General features: G+C 41.3%; 1 protein-coding gene across 5 annotated transcripts in view; it reads left to right on the top strand.

Moving 5' to 3' along the window:
• The window catches only part of LOC143283919 (prestin-like), a 141,739-nt gene that overhangs the window by 98,127 nt on the left and 22,033 nt on the right, over positions 1-21,579 (top strand). For all 5 annotated transcript variants that reach the window (XM_076590345.1, XM_076590344.1, XM_076590346.1 and 2 more), the window contains exons 9-16: positions 1,015-1,162; positions 2,125-2,238; positions 4,826-4,903; positions 7,914-8,009; positions 8,681-8,787; positions 9,810-9,879; positions 16,440-16,598; positions 19,039-19,242. In XM_076590345.1, coding sequence (XP_076446460.1) covers positions 1,015-1,162; positions 2,125-2,238; positions 4,826-4,903; positions 7,914-8,009; positions 8,681-8,787; positions 9,810-9,879; positions 16,440-16,598; positions 19,039-19,242 — 976 coding nt within the window. The remainder of the gene's footprint in view (positions 1-1,014; positions 1,163-2,124; positions 2,239-4,825; positions 4,904-7,913; positions 8,010-8,680; positions 8,788-9,809; positions 9,880-16,439; positions 16,599-19,038; positions 19,243-21,579) is intronic.

Here is a 21,579-nt window from a genome sequence, read left to right as displayed (position 1 = left end):
TGTCGGATGGATACAGGGGTGCAGGGTGAAGTGTTTGCTTTGGGGGTGCAGGGTATAGTATTTGATGTAGGGCTGGATATAGGGGTGCAGGGTATAATATTTGATGTAGGGCTGCATACAGGGGTGCAGGGTATAGTATTTGATGTAGGGCTGTATACAAGGGTGCAGGGTATGATATTTGATGTAGGGATGGATACAGGGGTGCAGGTATAGTATTTGATGTAGAGCTGTATACAAGGGTGCAGGGTATGATATTTGATGTAGGGCTGCATACAGGGGTGCAGGGTATAGTATTTGATGTAGGGCTGTATACAAGGGTGCATGGTATGATATTTGACGTAGGGATGGATACAGGGGTGCAGGTATAGTATTTGATGTAGAGCTGTATACAAGGGTGCAGGGTATGATATTTGATGTAGGGCTGGATACAGGGGTGCAGGTATAGTATTTGATGTAGGGCTGGATACAGGGGTGCAGGGTATAGTATTTGATGTAGGGCTGGATATAGGGGTGCAGGGTATAATATTTGATGTAGGGCTGGTATAATATTTGATGTAGGGCTGGATACAGGGTTGTGGGGTATAGTATTTGATGTAGGGCTGGATACAGGGGTGCAGGGTATAGTATTTGATGTAGGGCTGGAAACAGGGTTGTAGGGTGATGTGTTTGCTCTAGGGTGGACACAGGGGTGAAGTGTTCATTGTTTGGTACATGGCCTCAAGGCCTGACTAAGCGCGTTGGGTTACGCTGCTGGTCAGGCATCTGCTTGGCAGATGTGGTGTAGCATATATGGATTTGTCCGAACGCAGTGACGCCTCCTTGAGCTACTGAAACTGAAACTGGTACATGGTGAATTTTTTTTGCTGTGAAGAAGGTTCAAGGATGCAAGGTGTCTGATTTCGGTACAGGGTAAAGTATGTACAGCAGGGTGGATACAGGGGATCAGGATTAAGGGTTTGCTGTGGGGTGGATGCAGGGCGTAAGCTACAGACTGCTATGCTTGCTGGTTGACAGGTTGCCACAGCCAGCTCTGCCCACCTTCCACAACGTAGGCAACTACGGCTTTGAGTGCGTGGTGGTGGGCATCGTGGCCTTCGCCCAGTCCGTGTCCCTCGCCGTCCTCATGGCCAAGAAACACCACTACGATATCGATGCCAATAAGGTGTCTGCCTCTCGTTACATTTTCCTCCTGCTCACAGTCCTCCCTTTCCATTCCAGTTTCCATTTTCTCCATATCTGGTCTGGTCTCAATGCTTGTTGTTGTTATTGTTTAGGTTTGGGTTCTTTTTAGCTTTGTGTCGGTGGTGATATGTGCATTACACGTTATTATTTATTTCTTTTGACTGGTCGTTTTATTGTCATTGCTTATCTTCTTCGTTCATGTAGTATTTGGCAGGCCGTCAAAAACCGAACAATGCACTGGGTTTCTACGAAGGTGAGGAGTGTGCCAGCCCTTTTTTTTTTTTAGCAAGTGTGATGTAGCTTATATGTATTCGTCTGTATTGTCTGACGCCTCCTTGGAACTGGAAATGAAAGTGGAACACACAGACTATTTTCGAGCTTCACAAAAAGCTAAGTACCACATTTCCGCACAAAAATCAAACTAAGATAAATGTGGATAAACCAAATGATTTAAGCTTGGGTAGATACTTTAATTCAATAATCAAAAATCGATACTGAGGAAGTCCGGTAAACGGAACAAGGACAGCGACATGCAGAACAATGTCACCCCAACATTTCAAAATCAGAGAAACACAGACTGGCCATTCTCAGTGGTCCTTACTTTTTGTGAAATTTGTGTATGTGGTATAATAGAGGAGGCGCCGTAGCAGAATTGGTTAGGCGTTGAACTTCTGATCCTGTGTCCATCAGCGATCAGGGTTCGAGGCCCCGTTTCAGCATGGTTTTGTGTCCTTGGGAAAGGCATTTTACTCGGATTTCCCTCATTCCACCCAGATGTGAGTGGGTACGTGACTTTGGTTAGGAAAAGTTTAAACGGCGGAAGGAGAGGTTTGGGCCCCGCCTTCCTATGCCGATCCCTAGACACAGTGGCTGTAAGTTCACTGACTGGATTGCCGTAAAAGGCTAGCGGACCTTTGACCCATAAAATGCTGGTGTTGTCAGGAAATGATAGGGTACGGGGCGGGCACGCTGTTCGGCTCCTTCTTCTCCTGTTACCCCATTGCTGCCTCCGTGTCCAGGAGCTCCGTGCAGGATTCTGCCGGCGGCAAGACACAGGTGACAGCCTGACGTCAGTGCGCATGTGTATATATATGTATGCTTGTCTGTGTGTGCATGTGAGTATATGGATGTGCTTGTCTGTGTGTGCCTGTGAGTATATGTATGTGCTTGTCTGTGTGTGCCTGTGAGTATATGGATGTGCTTGTCTGTGTGTGCATTAAATTGTGAGTATATGTATGTGCTTGTCTGTGTGTGCCTGTGAGTATATGTATGTGCTTGTCTGTGTGTGCCTGTGAGTTCATGAATGTGCTTGTCTGTGTCTGTATATGTATGTGCTTGTCTGTGTGTGCCTGTGTGTATATGTATGTGCTTGTCTGTGTGTATATGCATGTGCTTGTCTGTGTGTGTATATGTATGTGCTTGTCTGTGTTTGCCTGTGTGTATATGGATGTGCTTGTCTGTGTGTGTATATGTATGTGCTTGTCTGTGTGTGCCTGTGTGTATATGTATGTCATGTGTGTATATGTATGTCATTGTCTGTGTGTGCTTGTGTGTGTATATGTGTGTGTATGTATCTGTAGTGTTCATCAATTTCACGTCTGTACACATATGATATTAGATGATGTGTGTTTGTGGGGGGGGGGAGGTGGCGGGGGGGGCGGGGGGGGGACGGGAGGGTGTGTGTGTGGGTGTATGTGTGTGGGTGTTTATGTGTATGGGTGAGTGTAGTGGGTGGGTGGGTGGATGTGGGTAGGTGTGTACGTGTGTGGATGTCCGTATGTGTGCTTGTGTCTGGGTGTGTTTGTGTGTATGTGTTTGAGGGAGCGAGTGTTGTCTTGGCGTTTGAGCGGGGGAGGAGGGGGGCTGGTGTGTTATGGTTTACCTGCGCGTCTGTTTCTGTATCTTCATCTTGATATTTGAGGGATGGTATAATGAGGTGTGTTGATCTATCGACCGTGACAATACATTGATGATATTGATTATGCTGTGTTGATCTGTTGACAGTAGTGATATACTGATGATACTAACCATGTGTGTTGATATGTCGTCAGTGGTTATATACTGATGATAATAATACTGATAAATATGATCAACTGTGATGGTAATAACTAAGTGTGGTGGTCAACAACTGATCTGTATGTGACAAGGATGATTATCAAATGAGTAGGTGTACTTTGGACTGGCTATCAGCCTAAAGAAGTGGAAACTTGGGGTAAGCGCTACCAGTCATCACCATCGATGATCACGAGCTGGAGGTTGTGACCCAGTTCACATACATGGGTCCATTATCAGAAGCAACCTCTCCTTGGACAAAGAGGTAGACACGAGGATTGGAAGGCAGCAACTACACTCGTCTGCCCCACCGCTCGAGTGTGGGAGAACTCTAGACTCTCTGTCATGACCAAGATGGCAGTGTACTGTGCCTGCAATGTCAGCACATTGCTCTGTGGGAGTGAGACGTGGTCAACGTACGCCAAGCAGGAGAAGAGACTAAATCCCTTCCACTTGAGGTGCATCCGCCTCATCCTGGGCATATCGTCGAAGGACAGTTGTCAGTGCTCAGCACCGAAGTGCTATCTCGTGCAGGCCTCCCAACCATGTTCACTCTGCTCAGGCATCGCTGGCAGGGCCACGTCCATCGTATGGAGGAGGGCCGAATCCCCAGACCTTCTCTACGGAGAACTGACGTCAGGCAAGAGAGACACTGGTCGGCCAAAGATGCGCTTCAAAGATGCACTGCGAGATGGATTTAAAGGCTCTTGAAATTGACACAGAGGACTGGGAGGACCTCCAGACGACCGCTCTAGTTGGAGATACTGATTGACCAAGCAACTGAAATGAGAAGAATGACTGATGTGTGCAGCAGAAGAAAAACAGACCCGCTGCAGTTTAAACAGCACAGAGTCGATCCACCTCTGCAACTTGTATGACAAAGACTGCCATTCGCGCATCCGCCTGTTCAGCCATAGGCAGCGCTGTACCAGTAGGGCAGACATGATTTAGGAAGTAAACACTCACCGACGGAGGCCTGTATGTGGTGTGCTGACAGATGGCCAGATTTCTTAACCCTCGTGCATTGACATATTTCAATAGAAAAACTCTTCCTAGTGTTTGGCTGTGGCTGGAGTGAATGCAAGAGAGTTGGACAAAATCGCTGCAGCATTCCTGAAATGTCACCTCACCTCACCTCACTCTGCAAGAGTTCTTGCGTTAGAGGAGAGTCATCTTCAGTACCTCGACCAGACGCATCAATCCCGCAAAGAGAGAAGTCGATACCTATCATCTACTGTTGTCTGCGCATCGGCCTGTTCAGCCACAAGCAGTCGCATTAATTTTTTTGCATCTGCCATTGGGCAGCATTCTCATCTTTGGAGTTATTGACGTCTGGACTTCCATGATGATGATGATGATCATGATGATTATGACGATGATGATGATGAAGATTATGATGTGTGTTGGCTGCCGGTCCATTTACTTTGATGATAACTATGACGTGTTGGTGTGTTGACAGACCACAACTTTAATGTGGTGATTATGACGCAGATAATGTGTTTTGACAGCTGGCCAGTGTATTCTTGTGAAGGTGAGGTAACTGTTGACAGCTAGCTGTTTAATATGTCATGATGATGATGCGCCTTTTCAGCTAGCCAGTATTTTCTCGGCCTCTCTGGTGCTGATCGTCATTCTATTCATCGGCCCGCTCTTCCAGGAACTGCCCAACGTGAGTGCTGCTACCTCGCCCTCCACCAGCACAGCAATGCCAATCCTGTCTGACCTCTCTCTCACTGTCAATCCTGTCTGACTTCTTTCTCTGCCAGCACTGTCAATCCTGTCTGACCTCTCTCTCTGCCAGCACTGTCAATCCTGTCTGACCTCTTTCTCTGCCAGCAATGCCAATCCTGTCTGACCTCTTTCTCACTGTCAACCCTGTCTGACCTCTCTGTCACTGTCAACCCTGTCTGACCTCTCTCTCACTGTCAATCCTGTCTGACCTCTCTCTCACTGTCAATCCTGTCTGACCTCTTTCTCTACCAGCACCATCAATTCTGTCACACCTCTCCCTTTGTCAGCAATATTAATCGTATCTTACCTCTGCCAGCACTGTCAATCCTGTCTGACTTCTTTCTCTGCCAGCACTGTCAATCCTGTCTGACCTCTCTCTCTGCCAGCACTGTCAATCCTGTCTGACTTCTTTCTCTGCCAAAGCTGTCAATCTTGTTTGATCTGTCTGAAAACAGCTGAAGTGGCGTGACATGACACAATGAATAGAATATAATTTTTTTGTTTAATCATTGTCTCTAGGCACATGGTTTATTGCATAGTGAAACATTGTGAAATTTTGGAGAATCATTGTTTTCCACATATTCAACAACGTCATTTATTTATGTGATTTGGACCTTCATGTGATTGAATTTGGAATTAACATATATGTCGTTGATTATATCAAAACATTTTCCAGTTATGCCCATTCTGTTCAACTTTAAGAACATGGCATCATGCCAAACATTATCAGGTGATTTTTTTCAATATCCGCGAAACAATCATATATTCTACCATTTTTCACTTTTATCATTTTATATATCATCTTTTTCAAAATAAGAATTTGATCGGATGTTCTCTAGTGTTTCCGAAATCGGATTTGTTCGGTGTTTGTTTTTGGGGTTTTTTTGTTTGTTTTTTAAACATTTTTTTAATATCAAGAAACAAGGTGCAATACAGCGTTCAATTAAGAAGACTTAGGGGCTGATTTTGTTCTTCGTATCCAGTTATTCTCTTATTTAAGAATAAGCAGGTTACTTTCCCCAAGGTATTGGTTAAAATAATTCCCTAATAATTGTTTGGATCTCTTGGGTTCCCATTTTTACACAATGGAATGTTTAACCATTTTCCAAGACTCTGGATATATACTGTGCGCGAAAATAATGTTGAACATTTTTAATGATATGGATAGTTATTGGAAGACTTGTTTCCATCACTTCGTTTGTAGTGCCGTTCACTCCTGATGATTTATCATTTTTTTATGCATGCTCGCTTTCTTTCTTTCTTAGCCTGATATCATTAAGTTGATATTTGATGGCAGAGTCAAGTTCGTTTGACGTTTTGTAGTTTATCGCTAACTTTTTGCCTGTGTTTTTCTTTGATATTCACATATTTGCCAATGAGATTTTCCAGATGTAAAATCGATATTGATGCATTTAACTGATGTTTGCGTGTGGCACTCTCGCCTGCAGTTTGTAAACTTTTCAATTAATGTTTTCCAAACGTTGTTCGGATCTTTATGAAGAACGTCAAATGAAATAATCAGCAACACAACCATTTGGACCACAGCATATTAAGCATAAATCACCCAGTTTTCTGCCATTACGGATACACGAATTATGGTCAATGTATATGGATACCAGTCTTCTGTCAGCTTTTTGTACAAAGCCACCCAATGGATTTCAGTATGTAAATAATATGTTTCCTTCATTTTTCTTCATTTTTTTCGACGTTTTCCTCTAATATTTGTTTTTGTTTTTTTCATCACAACAAATTTCTGTGATTGAAATTCGGGCTGTTCTCCCCAGGGAGAGCGCGTCGCCACCCATTTAAAAAAAATTCTTGCATGCAGTTTTATTTGTTTTTCCTATCGAAGTGGACCTTACTACAGAATTTTGCCAGGAATAACCCATTTGTTGTCGTGGGTTCTTTTACGTGCGCTAAGTGCATGCTGCACACGGGACCTCTTTTTATCGTCTCATCCGCATAATATATAAGTTATATGACGTGATGTGTGAAAGGATGTGAAGTGACATGACGTGATGTGTTAAGTTCTGCGAAGTGACATGACATGATGTGTGGTGTGAAGTGACATGTCATTATGTGTGAAGTGATGTGAAGAGGCATGTCATGATGTGTGAAGTGACATGACACGATGTGTGAAGTGACATTCCATGATTGAAGTGATGTGAAGTGACATGTCATGATTGTGATGTGAAGTGATATGTCATGATGTGTTAAATGTTGTGGAGTGACCTGACGTAATGTGTTAAATGTTGTGGAGTGACATGACATGATGTGTGAAGTGGTGTGGAGTGACATGTCATGATGTGTGAAGTGGTGTGAAGTGACATGACATGGTGTGTGAAGTGGTGTGGAGTGACATGTCATGATGTGTGAAGTGGTGTGAAGTGACATGACATGGTGTGTGAAGTGGTGTGGAGTGACATGTCATGATGTGTGAAGTGGTGTGGAGTGACATGTCATGATGTGTGAAGTGGTGTGAAGTTACATGACATGATGTGTTAAATGTTGTGAAGTGACATGACATGGTGTGTGTGAAGTGGTGTGGAGTGACATGACACGATGTGTTAAATGCTGTGAAGTGACATGTCATGATGTGTGAAGTTACATGACACGATGTGTTAAATGCTGCGAAGTGACACGACATGATGTGTGAAGTGGTGTGAAGTGACATATCAAGATGTGTTAAATGATGTGAAGTGACATGACATTATGTGTGAAGTGACATGACATGATGTATTAAATGCTGCGAAGTGACACGACATGATGTGTAAAGTGGTGTGAAGTGACATGTCATGATGTGTTAAATCATGTGAAGTGACATGACGTGCGCCATGCTGTGGTGTGTGCAGTGCTGTGAAGTGACATGGCATGGTGTGTGAAGTGCTGTGAAGTGACATGACGTGCTGTGTGAAGTGACAGGAAGCGCCATGCTGTGTTGTGTGCAGTGCTGTCTGTCAGCCATCATCATGGTGGCGCTGAGGTCCATGTTTCTGCAAGTCTTACAGCTGCCTCAGCTGTGCAGGGTCTCTCCCTATGACTTTGTGAGTCCCCATCAACTCTCCGCCTCTCTCTGTCTCTTCCTCCCTCTCTCTCTCTCTCTCTCATTTTATATTCTGATTGCCACGTGATTGCTCCACATACAAAATCATACACATTCAGACACATACCATGCCATGTACCATGTTATATCATTTCAGAAACACACACACACACACACACACACACACACACACACACACACACACACACACACACACACACACACACACACACACACTTTTTCTCTCTTGCACTTTCACTATTTATTTTCTTAAATAGATTTCATTTTATGTTCATATCTTACAGAAACGAAGGCTATGCTTTCACGACCTGAACAGAACGTTGGGTTTATGCGAAGGTCATGCATGCGCTCCCTTTTTTCTCAACAACAGAAACAACACATGTGGTGTCGCGTGTATGGATCAGTCCGCACACTTTGACATTGCTATGAAACCGGAACTGAAACTCCGGGTGTGTGGGAGGGCGGGCGGGGGGGGGGAAGGGGTGTTGGGGGGGGGGGGCGGGGTTGAGGGTGTCTGTGGTGTGTGTGTGTGTGTGTGTGTGTGTGGTTTGATGTGATAATCATGATGTGGTGTGATGTGGAAATCACAACGTGGTGTGTGTGTGTGTGTGTGCGTGCGTGTGTGTGTGTGTGTGTTTGTGTGTGTGTCAGGCCATCTGGGTAGTTACCTTCCTGTCAGTGGTAGTCCTGAGTGTGGACTACGGCCTCTACATCGGCATCGTCTTCGCCTTCTTCACCGTCGTCACCCGCTCACAGATGTAGGCCCGTTTTTCCTTTCTTTCTTTCTCTTAATTATTACATTTTCTGATTCTATCTATGGATCACAATATTTGTCAGATCACTTTATCACATAAATATTCACTCTGAAATAATTTACAAAGTCAGGTTTTATGTTGGTATTGATTGAAAGTAGCAGTGTGTTGCCATTGGTTGTTGTTGATCATTGACAGTGGCAATGTGTTGTCTTTGGCAGTGTCAGTCATTGACAGTGGCAGTTTGTTGTCAAGGACTGTGTCAGTCATTGACAGTGGCAGTTTGTTGTCAAGGATTGTGTCAGTCATTGACAGTGGCAGTTTGTTGTCAAGGACTGTGTCAGTCATTGACAGTGGCAGTTTGTTGTCAAGGATTGTGGCAGTCATTGACAGTGGCAGTTTGTTGTTATCATCTAAGTGTCAATCATATGACAGTTGCAGTTTGTTTTCAAGGATTGTGTCAGTCATTGACAGTGGCAGTTTGTTGTCAAGAATTGTGTCAGTCATTGACAGTGGCAGTTTGTTGTCAAGGACTGTGTCAGTCATTGACAGTGGCAGTTTGTTGTCAAGGATTGTGTCAGTCATTGACAGTGGCAGTTTGTTGTCAAGAATTGTGTCAGTCATTGACAGTGGCAGTTTGTTGTCAAGAATTGTGTCAGTCATTGACAGTGGCAGTTTGTTGTCAAGAATTGTGTCAGTCATTGACAGTGGCAGTTTGTTGTCAAGGATTGTGTCAGTCATTGACAGTGGCAGTTTGTTGTCAAGAATTGTGGCAGTCATTGACAGTGGCAGTTTGTTGTCAAGGATTGTGGCAGTCATTGGCAGTGGCAGTGTGTTATTGTCATTGTAAGTGTCAGTCCTTCACAGTGACAGTGTGTTGTTATTGGTTGTGTCTGTCTTTGACAGTGGTGGTGTGTTGTTATTGGTTGTGTCTGTCTTTGACAGTGGTGGTGTGTTGTTATTGGTTGTGTCTGTCTTTGACAGTGGTAGTGTGTTGTTGAATCACTTTATGCTGATGGGGTGTGCAGGGCTTCAGTTAAGACAGTGGAGAATGTGGCAGACAACGACATCTACAAGATGACAGACCTCTATACAAAGGTTCGTGTTACACTCCCATTTCTTTACAGAAATTTCCATATAGAAAAGTTTGTGATTTGCCAGTTCATGCATCAAGCTTTTGAAAAGATCAATAACCAGCAATCTTAGAAACAAGCATTTATCAATCTCCTAAATGTACTGGTAAACACACACCTCACGAAGTCTCAAACAAAGACTACAAGCTCAGTGCTGGGGACAGGTTAGAGACAAAGTCTGAATTTAGGGCAGAGACAGAATTGGGGTTTTGTCTCTGTTTCTCCAACATTTTTGGGTGTTCGTGTAATGTACAATGTTGAACATTTGATGTTCAAGCACTTGTGAAGCCTCCAAGTCCTGGTAGATTGACGCAAACTTATTGCATTTAGATATGAAATGTCAGATATATCTCACGAAAAAAAAATCCAGCAATCTTGTAGATATATCCAGTCTGTGAAAACTCATTCTACTGAACACAGTACACAATTCGGTACTTTGTGGATTGATGGCTTAATGGGTAGAGTGCACATCGCTCAGCTAGGAAGCAAGGTTCCTGGGCTTGAGTCACACATGCCTGACATGGCTACGATACTCATCCCTCTCCACTACAATTGGATGCTGATCTTTCAGGTGATAAACCAAGTGCCAGCATGCGCTTCGCACATGCAAAAGAACCAGTGTCAACAAATCCCTAACAATATTTGTTGAAAATTCAGTTTGAAAGGAAAGCAAACATGCTTGCCAGAATAAGGCAGTGCTGCATTGTAGTCACACATACACACACACACCCTCGCACGCACGCACGTACGCACACACACACACACACACACACCACACCACACCACACCACACCACACCACACAACACAATAACACACCACACCAAGGGCCGTAGGCGTGACACTTCACAAGAAATCTGAAAGACAAAACAAAATGATTTATATCAAAGCTAGACAGGTTTCGTCCTCACATGCAAGAATGAGTACAATTACTTTGGAAGAAAAAAAATCAAGTCATATCATCTATTTTATATCCAAAAATCAACCAGTCCATTATCAGCCCCACTTAATTCACTAATGTAATGAATGCGTGAGAAAGGTGATTATGAGCTGTGCACCAAACGCCTACCACACTTCCGTTCGAATGTTTTGATGAAATCCTACCTGCTTTGACTCATGTAATCAATAACTCTTGATCATCTTGGATTTCCCCTCCTTCTGTAAATAACCTTTAGTTAAACCCCTGCTCAAGAACTCTAATGACCTAAATAAAAAAATATTTTAAAAACCCTATCGTCGAGTGTCTAACCTATCCATCTAAAATATAATTGAAAAAATAGTGCTTCACCAGCTTTCCGTCTATTTGAACTTCCATGATCTCTTCAGTTCTGTTCAGTCTGCGGACCGACGGTTTCACAGTACGGAAACAGCTCTTTCGAAAATTACAAATTATCTTCTCCTTGCACTGGATTCTGGAAACATGTCTGTGCTAATGTTGTTTGATCTTTCGGCCGCGTTTGACACGATCGTCCTTGATATCCTGCTTCGTAGGCTCGAGCATGTCTTTGGCATTCGAAGCATGGCTCTATCATAGTTCAGATCATATCTGTCTGATAGGACCCAAACAGTTGTGATGGAAGACTCGAGGTCAGCACCATCATGTCTTGAATATGGCGTTCCACAGGGTTTAGTGTTTTGGCCTGACTATATTTTCAAAGAACACTCTATCAGTCACCGCGCACTTGCAGATGACACACAGACGCAGAAATCTGCGTCCTCAGAACAAATAAGCGCAACCATATCAGACATGCAGACATACATTTCATGAATGAACACAAACAATCTAAAGCTTAACGACGAAAAAACTGAAGCACTGCTGATCAGGTCTAAAAGATCATCTTTCCAAGACATAGCACCCACTTCTGTACGTGTGGGTCAGACCGACATCCCCTTCACAGATCATGCAAAGAATCTTGGTATCACTCTTTCCAGTGGTATGTCCATGGAAAAGCATGTTTCTAATGTCTGTAATACATAGAAAGTCGCCGCATTGCTTCCATTCTTCACTTCCTGTCTGTTGACGCAACCAAAACTCTCATTCGTGCACTTGTCTTCTCAAAACTGGATTATTGTAATTCTCTGCTTGCTGGTTCTCCACAGTACATTATTCATAAACTGCAGAAAGTCCAAAACTCAGCTGCCCGTCTTGTTCTGAAACGCCCAAAGAGTGACCATATTTTTTTTAATCAACATTAAAAAAAACATTTTTTACATGTAGACAAATATGCAACAACAAAAACAACAACAAATTCACACCATGTACCATTGTAATAAAATAAAGACAATATGGAATTTAAAAAAAAAAGTAAAATAGGATAAAGTAGATAGGGCATAAATCAATGGATGAGTTATGTTAGGGTCAGCAACGACAGTTTACCTCTGAACCAATCACATCAGTCATTAGATAATAATATTTAGCAAAACAAAAACAAAAAAAACACAAAAAAGATAAGAAAAAAAGAAAACACACACCTACGAATACGTCATCACACCAAAGTTCCCATGGGAAGAAGTGGTTATAAAGAAGGCATTTGAAAATAATACAAGTATTAACTACTGGGGAAAAAGAAAACATTGGCTTATAAAAGTTCCATTGCACATCAAATCTGGATACATCATTTTTTACATACGCATTATGCCGTTCAATTTTATACCTCGCATAAAGCTGTTTTAGAAAGGCATGCAGACCTGGTGTGCATTTTTCAATTTTGCATTTGTAGACATATAGTTTGGCAAACAATATAATGAAATCAAATATATTATGTTTTTAAATGCTGTGCAACACCGAAAAGTGTTAAACTGCAACAGATCTTAATGTTATAGGCATTTTCACATTTTTCGTTAAACAATTTTTCTAAAGAGGTCCAAAATGACTATATGTTTACAATGCCACAATGTTCCATGGAGTCACTTGCGTCATTACACAGCATGCAGTTATTTGTATCAGATACTCCCATGGCATTTAAGACAACATTTAAGAATCCTATGAACGATTCTCATTTGCAGCCATTTTATTTTAACATCTTTAATTCTATGGGTTTTATAAAAGACAGTTTTCCAATGAATATCGATATTTAATTTATTCGTCCATTTTAAAAAACATTTGGTTTATCATCATTTTTTGTTAATACATTGTACAACAGTTTGATCCCTTCTGTGCATTTTGAATAAATGTTAGTGCATTTGGCATATCTGTAAGTCCACTATAATTATTGTTTAGTTTTATTCCTGTTTGTTTAATATATTCCTTTATTGAAGAGATCCATCCATTAAAAGTGACAAAATTAGTCTGATAATTAATGTCAGAAAAAAATCATTGTATTTCATAAAATCTCCATTACTTTTAAGGAAGTGTTTAATGGCATATTTTCCTTTTCCCATCAGTTTGTCATTCTTGTATTCCCAGTTTTTATGTTTTCATTGAAGAATACAGATTGGGAAAGTATTTCTTTTGAGTTTCTAGGTTTCAAAGTATAAAAGAGTATTTTGTATGCTTGAAGTGTATGGGATCAGAATATATTTGTACTCCTACATCTATACTCATATGCTTGTCCACAAAATGCTAAGTTTTCAAGAAATGGGCACACTTTTGCTGCGATGTATTTCAATTTGTGGTGCGTGGCTTCAAATTTTCTTATCCATTACAGCTTTAGAGCATGAATATATTTTCTAATGTCCAGTATATTTAAACCTCCTTGTTTCTCGGTTTTAATTGAAGTCTTTCTGCTAATTCTATCCTGCTTTCCATTCCACACAAACAAAAAGCACATTTTCTGAAGGTTTTTTTTAACAAAATCATCAGGTGGATTGGGTAGCAGAATCCAAAGATGTATTAGTTTAGATAGAACAAGTGATTTAAGAATAGCCACTCTACCAACTGGTGTAATGCTTCTTTGCGACCAAATCTTAAATAAAATTTTTACTTCTGAAAATTTTTTCATTGTAATTGATTGTTTCACAATCCGCCAGATCTTGAGTAAACCATATGCATAGTATTTTAAATCTGGAAGGATTCCAAATCATTTTCAGATTGAGACAATATCTTTTTTGTGATTTTTTTCCTACTCCCTAACCAAATTGCTTGTGTTTTACTACTGTTCATGTACAGACCTCATACTTTACCAAACTGATTAATGATGTGTATAATTTGTTCAAAAGAGTTTCTGTCTCCAATATTGAATAACTGCATGTCATCAGCAAATTGAGAAGTTTTGTGTTCAACATTATTAATATAAATACCTTTTATTGTTTCTTCCTCTTTAATCATTATTGCCGAAATCTCTGCACAAAGTATGAATAGATATGGTGAGACTGGATCTCCCTGTCTACAACCCCTTTCTACTTGGAACCATGGAGTAATATTGCCATTTACAAATACTTTTGATTTTATGTTTTTTATAGAATGTGTGGATCCACTGATAAATACTATCTCCAAAACCATAAGCTCTTAGTACTTTAAACATAAATTTCCAACTTAGGGAATCAAATGCTTTCTCAAAATCAGTACTCAACAGTAGGCAAGAGTGACCATATTTGAAACTCTCTGCATATTTCTTTCACGATTTCTCTGGTTCTTCACCAAACTGTCTTTCTGATCTCCTCACTGTTTATGCTCCAAGGAGAGAACTGCGTTCATCATCAGACAGTCGCATTTTCCAAATTCTGTCTGTTAAGACTGTTCTTTGGTCACAGATCCTTTGCATTCACTGCCCCCGTCTAGTGGAATTCTTTGCCATATGAATTGATACATTCCCAGTCCATTTGCACCTTCAAAACCACCTCAAGACTCATCTGCTTAAAACTGCCTTTAATTGATCTCCTGATGCCTACGATAGTGTGGGTGTGTATTTCTGTTTTCTGTGAGTGTTGTTGAGGTTTTGTGTGGAGGTAGGGGCTGGGGGTAAGGCCTGCTTTTGGGGCGTTGTAATTGGGTTTCGCTTGTTTGAGCGTTGTAATTTACATGATTGGTTTTTGATGCTTTGAATGTTTTGACTGGACATTAGGTTTTGTATTGGCATTTGTTTTTAAGTATTGTGATTAGTTTTAAATATTCTACCTCTACTGAGGTGTTTGCGGAGGGGGTGAGACTGATTTTAAGTATTGTGATTTTATATGTCAATGAAAGTATTAATTCAACATTGTTATGCATGTGACCAGTTTCAGATAGTGGGATTGGTTTAGGTATTGTGATTTTGTTCTAGGTTTTGTGATATTACTATTGGTGTTGGGCGTATGATACGTGGAAGGTGCATTGGCTGAGTACAGCGGTGTGTGGTATGTGCGGTGAGAGTGGTGTTTTGGATGGGAAATTTTGTTTCTGTGTGAGTGTGTGTTTGAACGTGCTTTGGTGTTTGGCAGGATGTATGTGTAGGTTATGGATATTGGTTTTTCATTTTGTGTTTAAATGTATGTTTTGCTCGTCGGGTTTTACACTGTGCAGTGAAATTGAGCATATTTTGCATGTTGGGTGCAGTGTCGACAGGACTTTCATTGTTGTTATTACTTTTAATGCAGTGTCTCGTTTTATTTTGTCATGTTTGTTTCTACGTTGAATCAACCTGCATATTTCAATGGATTATATATGTTTGTTTTCTTGTAATAACTTAGAACTACAAACACAACACAACACAACACAATTGTAATTTTAAAGCGCCTACAGCAAAAGTATTTGATTAGGCGTTATATAAATAATTATCATCATTCATTATTATTATTATTGTTGTTGTTGATATTATCATCATCACCATTCTTCTTCTTCTTCTTCTTCTTCTTATTATTATTATTATTATTATCATTATTATTAATATTATTATTATTCACAATAATTTTCATTGCAACATACACAAACAAGATTTTGTGCCTTTCTCCTTTCGTGCTTCATATCATGCTCAGTATCAGTCTCTTACAGAACACATCAACAAAGCTATTGCCTGGGTTAATCATTACAAGTGCATCCATCATGTAAAGAAAACAGAAGCAACAAATGTAATAAAATCGGCATACATTCAAATACATCATGCTCCTGGTGATGTACGCATTCCTTGAGCGAAGAAAGCCATTCATTGCATGCTCTCTCTCTCTCTCTATAAACTGCAATCATCACGGGGGAAATATTCCACTTTTTTTTCATAAGTCAGATTTTACAGTATTCAGCTTCAAGGATAGGTTTTGGGTGTAAAGCTATGCTACATGCACAGTTTTGGAAACATTATGTTTGTTTTCAAAACAATGAAACTTAATACAATAAAGATAAAATAACATATTTTGAACGAAAACAAGTCTGTGATGTACTGTGGTCGTTTAATTCCCGTGATTTGTTGTTGTTTTTGCTATGTCTTGGCCTCTTGTTGTGTTTGTAGTAGTAGCGTGACTTGCTGTGGTTGCAATGCCTGTGACTTTTTCTTGTTGTGTAATATAGGTAATTTGCTATGGGTGTAATATCTTACTTATTGTGGGTTTAATACCTGCGTCTTGATCGGCACAATACGCTTGAACCACTGTAGCATGTGAGTGACGTGACTGACAGACGGAGACCCGGCCAGGGATCCGTATCATCACCTACAACAGCCCGCTGTACTACGCCAACGGAGACCTCTTCATGAAGAACCTGTTCAGGGCCACGGACGCCAAGCCAGAGAAGATCAGAAAGGCCATGAAACGCCTGCAGATGTCATCCACTTTGCATGTCAGTGCTTTGCTCTCTCTTCCTTCCCCTATTTCAGTTTATGTACATGTGTGCATTGTTGACAGGGCAAAGTCAAAGTTCTACTCTTTTAAAATCCTTGCATGCACCACAGCCAAACAGCTTTTCAACGCTACGAACAATCTACCAGGTAAAATGAAAAACACTCCTCTCCCTACAACATTTTCGGTGCAGGAACTCCCTCAAAAGTTTTCTGACTTCTTCACCGGCAAAATAGCACACATTCGTGAGAAGCTTGACTCTGTTGTGTCTCCTTCTTCACCCGTTAAAGAACGCGTGTACAGTGGTCCTGTTTTATATTGTTTCCAACCGGTTACTGAAGATTTTGTGAAGAAAGTGTGTCTGAACGCTTGTCCGAAATCCTGTGAGCTTGACCCTGTCCCGTCTTCTTTGTTGTTTGAATGTATTGATGTTCTACGCCACATATTACTCCTGTCATCAATTCTTCCTTACTGTCTGGTTTATTCCCTGAAAGCTTCAGATCTGCTGTTGTACGTCCACTCATCAAGAAACCATCTTTGGATCATAATTGTTTGAAAAATTATCGACCTGTCTCTAATCTGTCATTTTTATCAAAACTGCTAGAAAAGATCATATTGTCTCAGCTCTTAGCTCATCTGGAACAAAATGGTTTACTTAATCCCCACCAGTCAGCTTATAGACGTGGTCATAGTTACGAAACGGCCCTTCTTAGAATAGTGAATGATTTGCTTTCGGGATTTGATGAGGATAAGATATCTGTTCTCGCTCTCTTAGATTTATCAGCAGCTTTTGACACTATCGACCACTCTATCCTCTTGAACAGACTTAAAACTTCCTTTGGTATTCGTGACACTGCACTAGCATGGATCACGTCTTACCTGTCAGATCGTACACAGAAAGTGTGTGTAAATGGTAGATACTCCAGGGTATCTGCCTTAAAATATGGTGTCCCACAAGGGTCCGTCCTAGGTCCTGTTCTTTTCGTGCTGTATGCGGCTCCTGTGTTGGATGTCAACAGTCATCATGCGATGTTGCATGAGAGCTTTGCTGATGACACACAACTTTATCAGTCGGCTTCCATAGCTGAATTTGATGCACTGGTGACTCGAACACAGGAGAGCATTGCTGGCCTAAAGGACTGGATGACTCTCAACAAGCTGCAACTAAATGATGATAAGGCTGAATTTATGATAACCTGTCCAAAGAGGTTTCGTCAACATCCTTCCTTTCCTGACTCTGTTCTGATCAATAGCACACCTGTTTCACTTTCTCCTTCTGTTCGCAGTCTTGGTGTAATCCTAGACCAGTCTCTTTCCTTTCAACAGCACATTTCGAATATATGTAAATTTGCCTATTTGGAACTGCGTAGAATCAGCTCTATCCGCTACTATCTCTCAACCGATGCAACCAAGACACTTGTATGCTCTCTGGTTCTCTCAAGATTGGATTACTGCAACTCTCTTTTGGCCGGCCTTCCCAAATATCTGTTAGACAGACTCCAACGAATTCAGAATAACGCTGCCAGACTCAGTTGCAGAGCTTCTAAATTTGAACATGTTTCTCCTCTCCTTCAGTCTCACCACTGGTTGCCTGTTTCTGATCGAATAGACTATAAGCTTCCCACTCTGATTTTTTCTGCAGTCAACAGATCTGGCCCCAAGTATCTTTCTGAACTCCTCCATATCTATACCCCGTCTCGCCAGCTCCGTTCTTCCTCTGATACTCGACTTCTCAGGATACCTCACGTCAGAAGTAAGACCTAGGGACACAGATCGTTTTCTTTTCAATCGCCAAAGACGTGGAACAAGCTCCCTGATAACCTCCGTCATTCTGATTCCCTTGCATCTTTTAAGTCTCGTCTCAAAACTCACCTTTTCCCTCAGCAGTAAGTTCAATTGTGGCAGGTCCACTTCCTTTGCGTTAGTTGTGCTTGACTATGTGTGTACACATGTGTATGTGTACATAACTACATGCATGTATATGAATGTGTATTGTGTGTCCGTGCGTTTATGCAAGTTTGTGCCTGCCTATGTGTGCGTATGTGTTAAAGTAGCTGTTAGATACACATGTATGTTAAAATGTATGTATGCAGTGCGTGCGTGCGTGCGTGCGTGTGTGTAGTCACATTTTGTTGTGTGTATGTAACATAGATGTAATGTTTTATGTCAACAAAGCGTTTTTGTAAAGAACCTAGAGCAGATTTCTGGATAGTGTGCTATATAAGTATCCATTATTATTATTATTAGATATGGATGGATGCATGGATGGATGGATGCATATGTGTAAATATACATTTATGTATACTTTGTGTTTGATGTGATTCATCTTACATGTACATAGCATTAAGTGGTGTACGGGTCTATGTTTGTATGAAAATGTGTATATGTTTTGATATGATGCGCACCTGGTAATGTATGTATGTATGTATGTATGTATTAAGAGCACCGCCAACCTGATCGTGGACGAGTCAATGGTTGTGGAAATGGAACCAGTCAGTGGCCCGTCGCCCATCGGCAACTCCACGAAAGCCAACGGGGATGCCCGAGACTCGAACCCCAAAGACCCCCGCCCCTTCAGACACCTGGTCATTGACTGCACCTCCATGTCTTTTGTGGACCCAGTGGGCATCAAGACTTTCAAACAGGTGTGTGTGTATGCGTGTGCGTGCTTGTGAGTGTGTGTGTATGCGTGCGTGCGTGCGTGTGTGTGTGTGTGTGTGTGTGTGTCCGTCAGGATCAGAATCATATTTATTTGTGATTTAAGCCATAAATAAAGGTTATAAACACAAAAGAGTTTATAAACAATATACACAAGTTTCAGTTTCAGTTTCACTTTCTCAAGGAGGCGTCACTGCGTTCGGACAAATCCATACACGCTACACCACATCTGTTGAGCAGATGCCTGACCAGCAGCATAACCCAACGCGCTTAGTCAGGCCTTGAGTGCATGCTTACATATTTGTGTACCTATGAAAGTGGATTTCATTTTACGTAATTTCGCCAGAGGACAACACTCTCGTTGCCATGGGTTCTTTTTCAGTGCGCCAAGTGCGTGCTGCACACGGGACCTCGGTTTATCGTCTCATCCGAAAGACTAGACGCTCAGTTTGATTTTCCAGTCAAACTTAGGAGAAAGGGCGAGAGCGGGATTCGAACCCACACCCTCACGGACTCGCTGTATTGGCAGCTGAGCGTCTTAACCATTCTGCCACCTTCCTCCTATATACACAAGGTTTATGGACAATAAAGAGTAAAACGCTTGCATGTCTTTTTTTTCAACTTATGTATCTGCCCATTTCTGTGTGGAAATAATATGCACTTAAAGGAAGTTTGCACACGGCGATTCTTTGCTCCGTTTTTCTTGACTAGAACAGGTATGGTCCAGCCCGTATTATTTTGTAACATAATTGTAGAATGTTAGCAGAGAGTTTTAATAAACATTTTTATTCGATTTTAACATTATTTTAGACATACAGACATGCATTAATGATAATATTGTTAGTTTTTAAGTGTTATTTAAACTGTACAAAAGAAAAAAAACGTTGTTTCATACAGAAAAGAAAGAAAACCACACACTCAAAAAAATCGTAATCACCGTTACATTCGCTGTTGTCTTTTTTCTTCCTGTTCCTCTTTCTTTTCTCTTCCCACCCCTTTCTTCATTCACATTTTACCCACTTTTATGGGCACATATGAAAACACATCTATCAAGACATGAGCAAATAAAGCAAGCGCAATGTCAAGACCAGTGTCTTGCAACACAATCATCAGCCAGTTTGTATAAGTATCTCCATGAACATCATTAACTTCCACAATCAACTGCACTATGTGGCACATAACAAAGTAAAACCACTCCGATCCAACATACAACACCACTGTCGTGGATCCTGTAGTACTGTTACGAGATAGCACGGCGTCTCATGTAACATTCCATGCGCCATTGTCTTCAACCATTTTTTTTATGTATGGGTACCATTTTCTAGAAAATGCTATGGGCATCATTTCCATCGAGTGTACATATTCATCGACTTCATATGTTTCTTAGGTCTGTTAGGAAGTGCTTTATACTTTTTTTTTTCATTTTATTCCGCATTTATGTTAACTTTTCTGACGGGCGCAATAGCCGAGTGGTTAAAGCGTTGAACTTTCAATCTGAGGGTCCCGGGTGCGAATCTCGGTGTGTGTGTGTGTGTTTGTTTGTTGTTTTATTTTTTTTGTTGTTTTTGTTGTTTGTGTGTGTGTGTGTGTGTGTGTGTGTGTTTGCGTGCTTGTATTTGTGTATGTGCATGTGTGTGCGTGGGTATGTGTGTTTGTGTCTGTGTCTGTGTCTGCGGGTAAAGAATACGAATATACACATTCCGAATAATAATTATAATAATAATAATAATAATGGTATTTATATAGCGCTGAATCTTGTGCAGAGACAAATCAAAGCGCTTTCGCACCAGTCATTCTCACGCACGCATAACTCTAAAACTGGAGAAACTGAAGACAAGGAAGAGGCAGGGAAGGGAGGCTATTTTGGGAAGAGGTGGATTTAAAGGCCAGTCTTGAAAGAGCTGAGTGTGGAGACTTGACGAAGCGAAAGAGGAAGTTCATTCCAATTGCAAGGTCCAGAGACAGAGAAAGAACGGCGGCCAACAGTCGAGAGTTTAATCTAGGTATGCATAAATAGAGTGGATCCGAAGCTGATCGTAGTGAGCGAGATGGAGTGTAGAGGTGAAGGCAGCCACAGAGATAGGAAGGGGCTGATTTGTGAATACATTTGTAGCATAGAGTGCTGATCTTGTACTTTATTCTGTGTGAGACAGGGAGCCAGTGGAGATGTTGCAAAAGAGGAGTGATGTGCTCAGATCTTTTCTTTCCGAGGACGAGTCGGGCAGCAGAGTTTTGTATGCGCTGAAGGGACTGAATGGATGAAGCAGGCAAACCAGACAATAGAGAGTTACAGTAGTCAAGGCGAGAGAGAATGAGAGAAACGA

Source organism: Babylonia areolata, chromosome 7, assembly GCF_041734735.1.
Source record: "Babylonia areolata isolate BAREFJ2019XMU chromosome 7, ASM4173473v1, whole genome shotgun sequence".
Lineage (NCBI taxonomy): Eukaryota > Metazoa > Mollusca > Gastropoda > Neogastropoda > Buccinidae > Babylonia > Babylonia areolata.
Note: the sequence above shows the minus strand (reverse complement) of the source record. Positions and strands in the feature narration are given on the sequence as shown.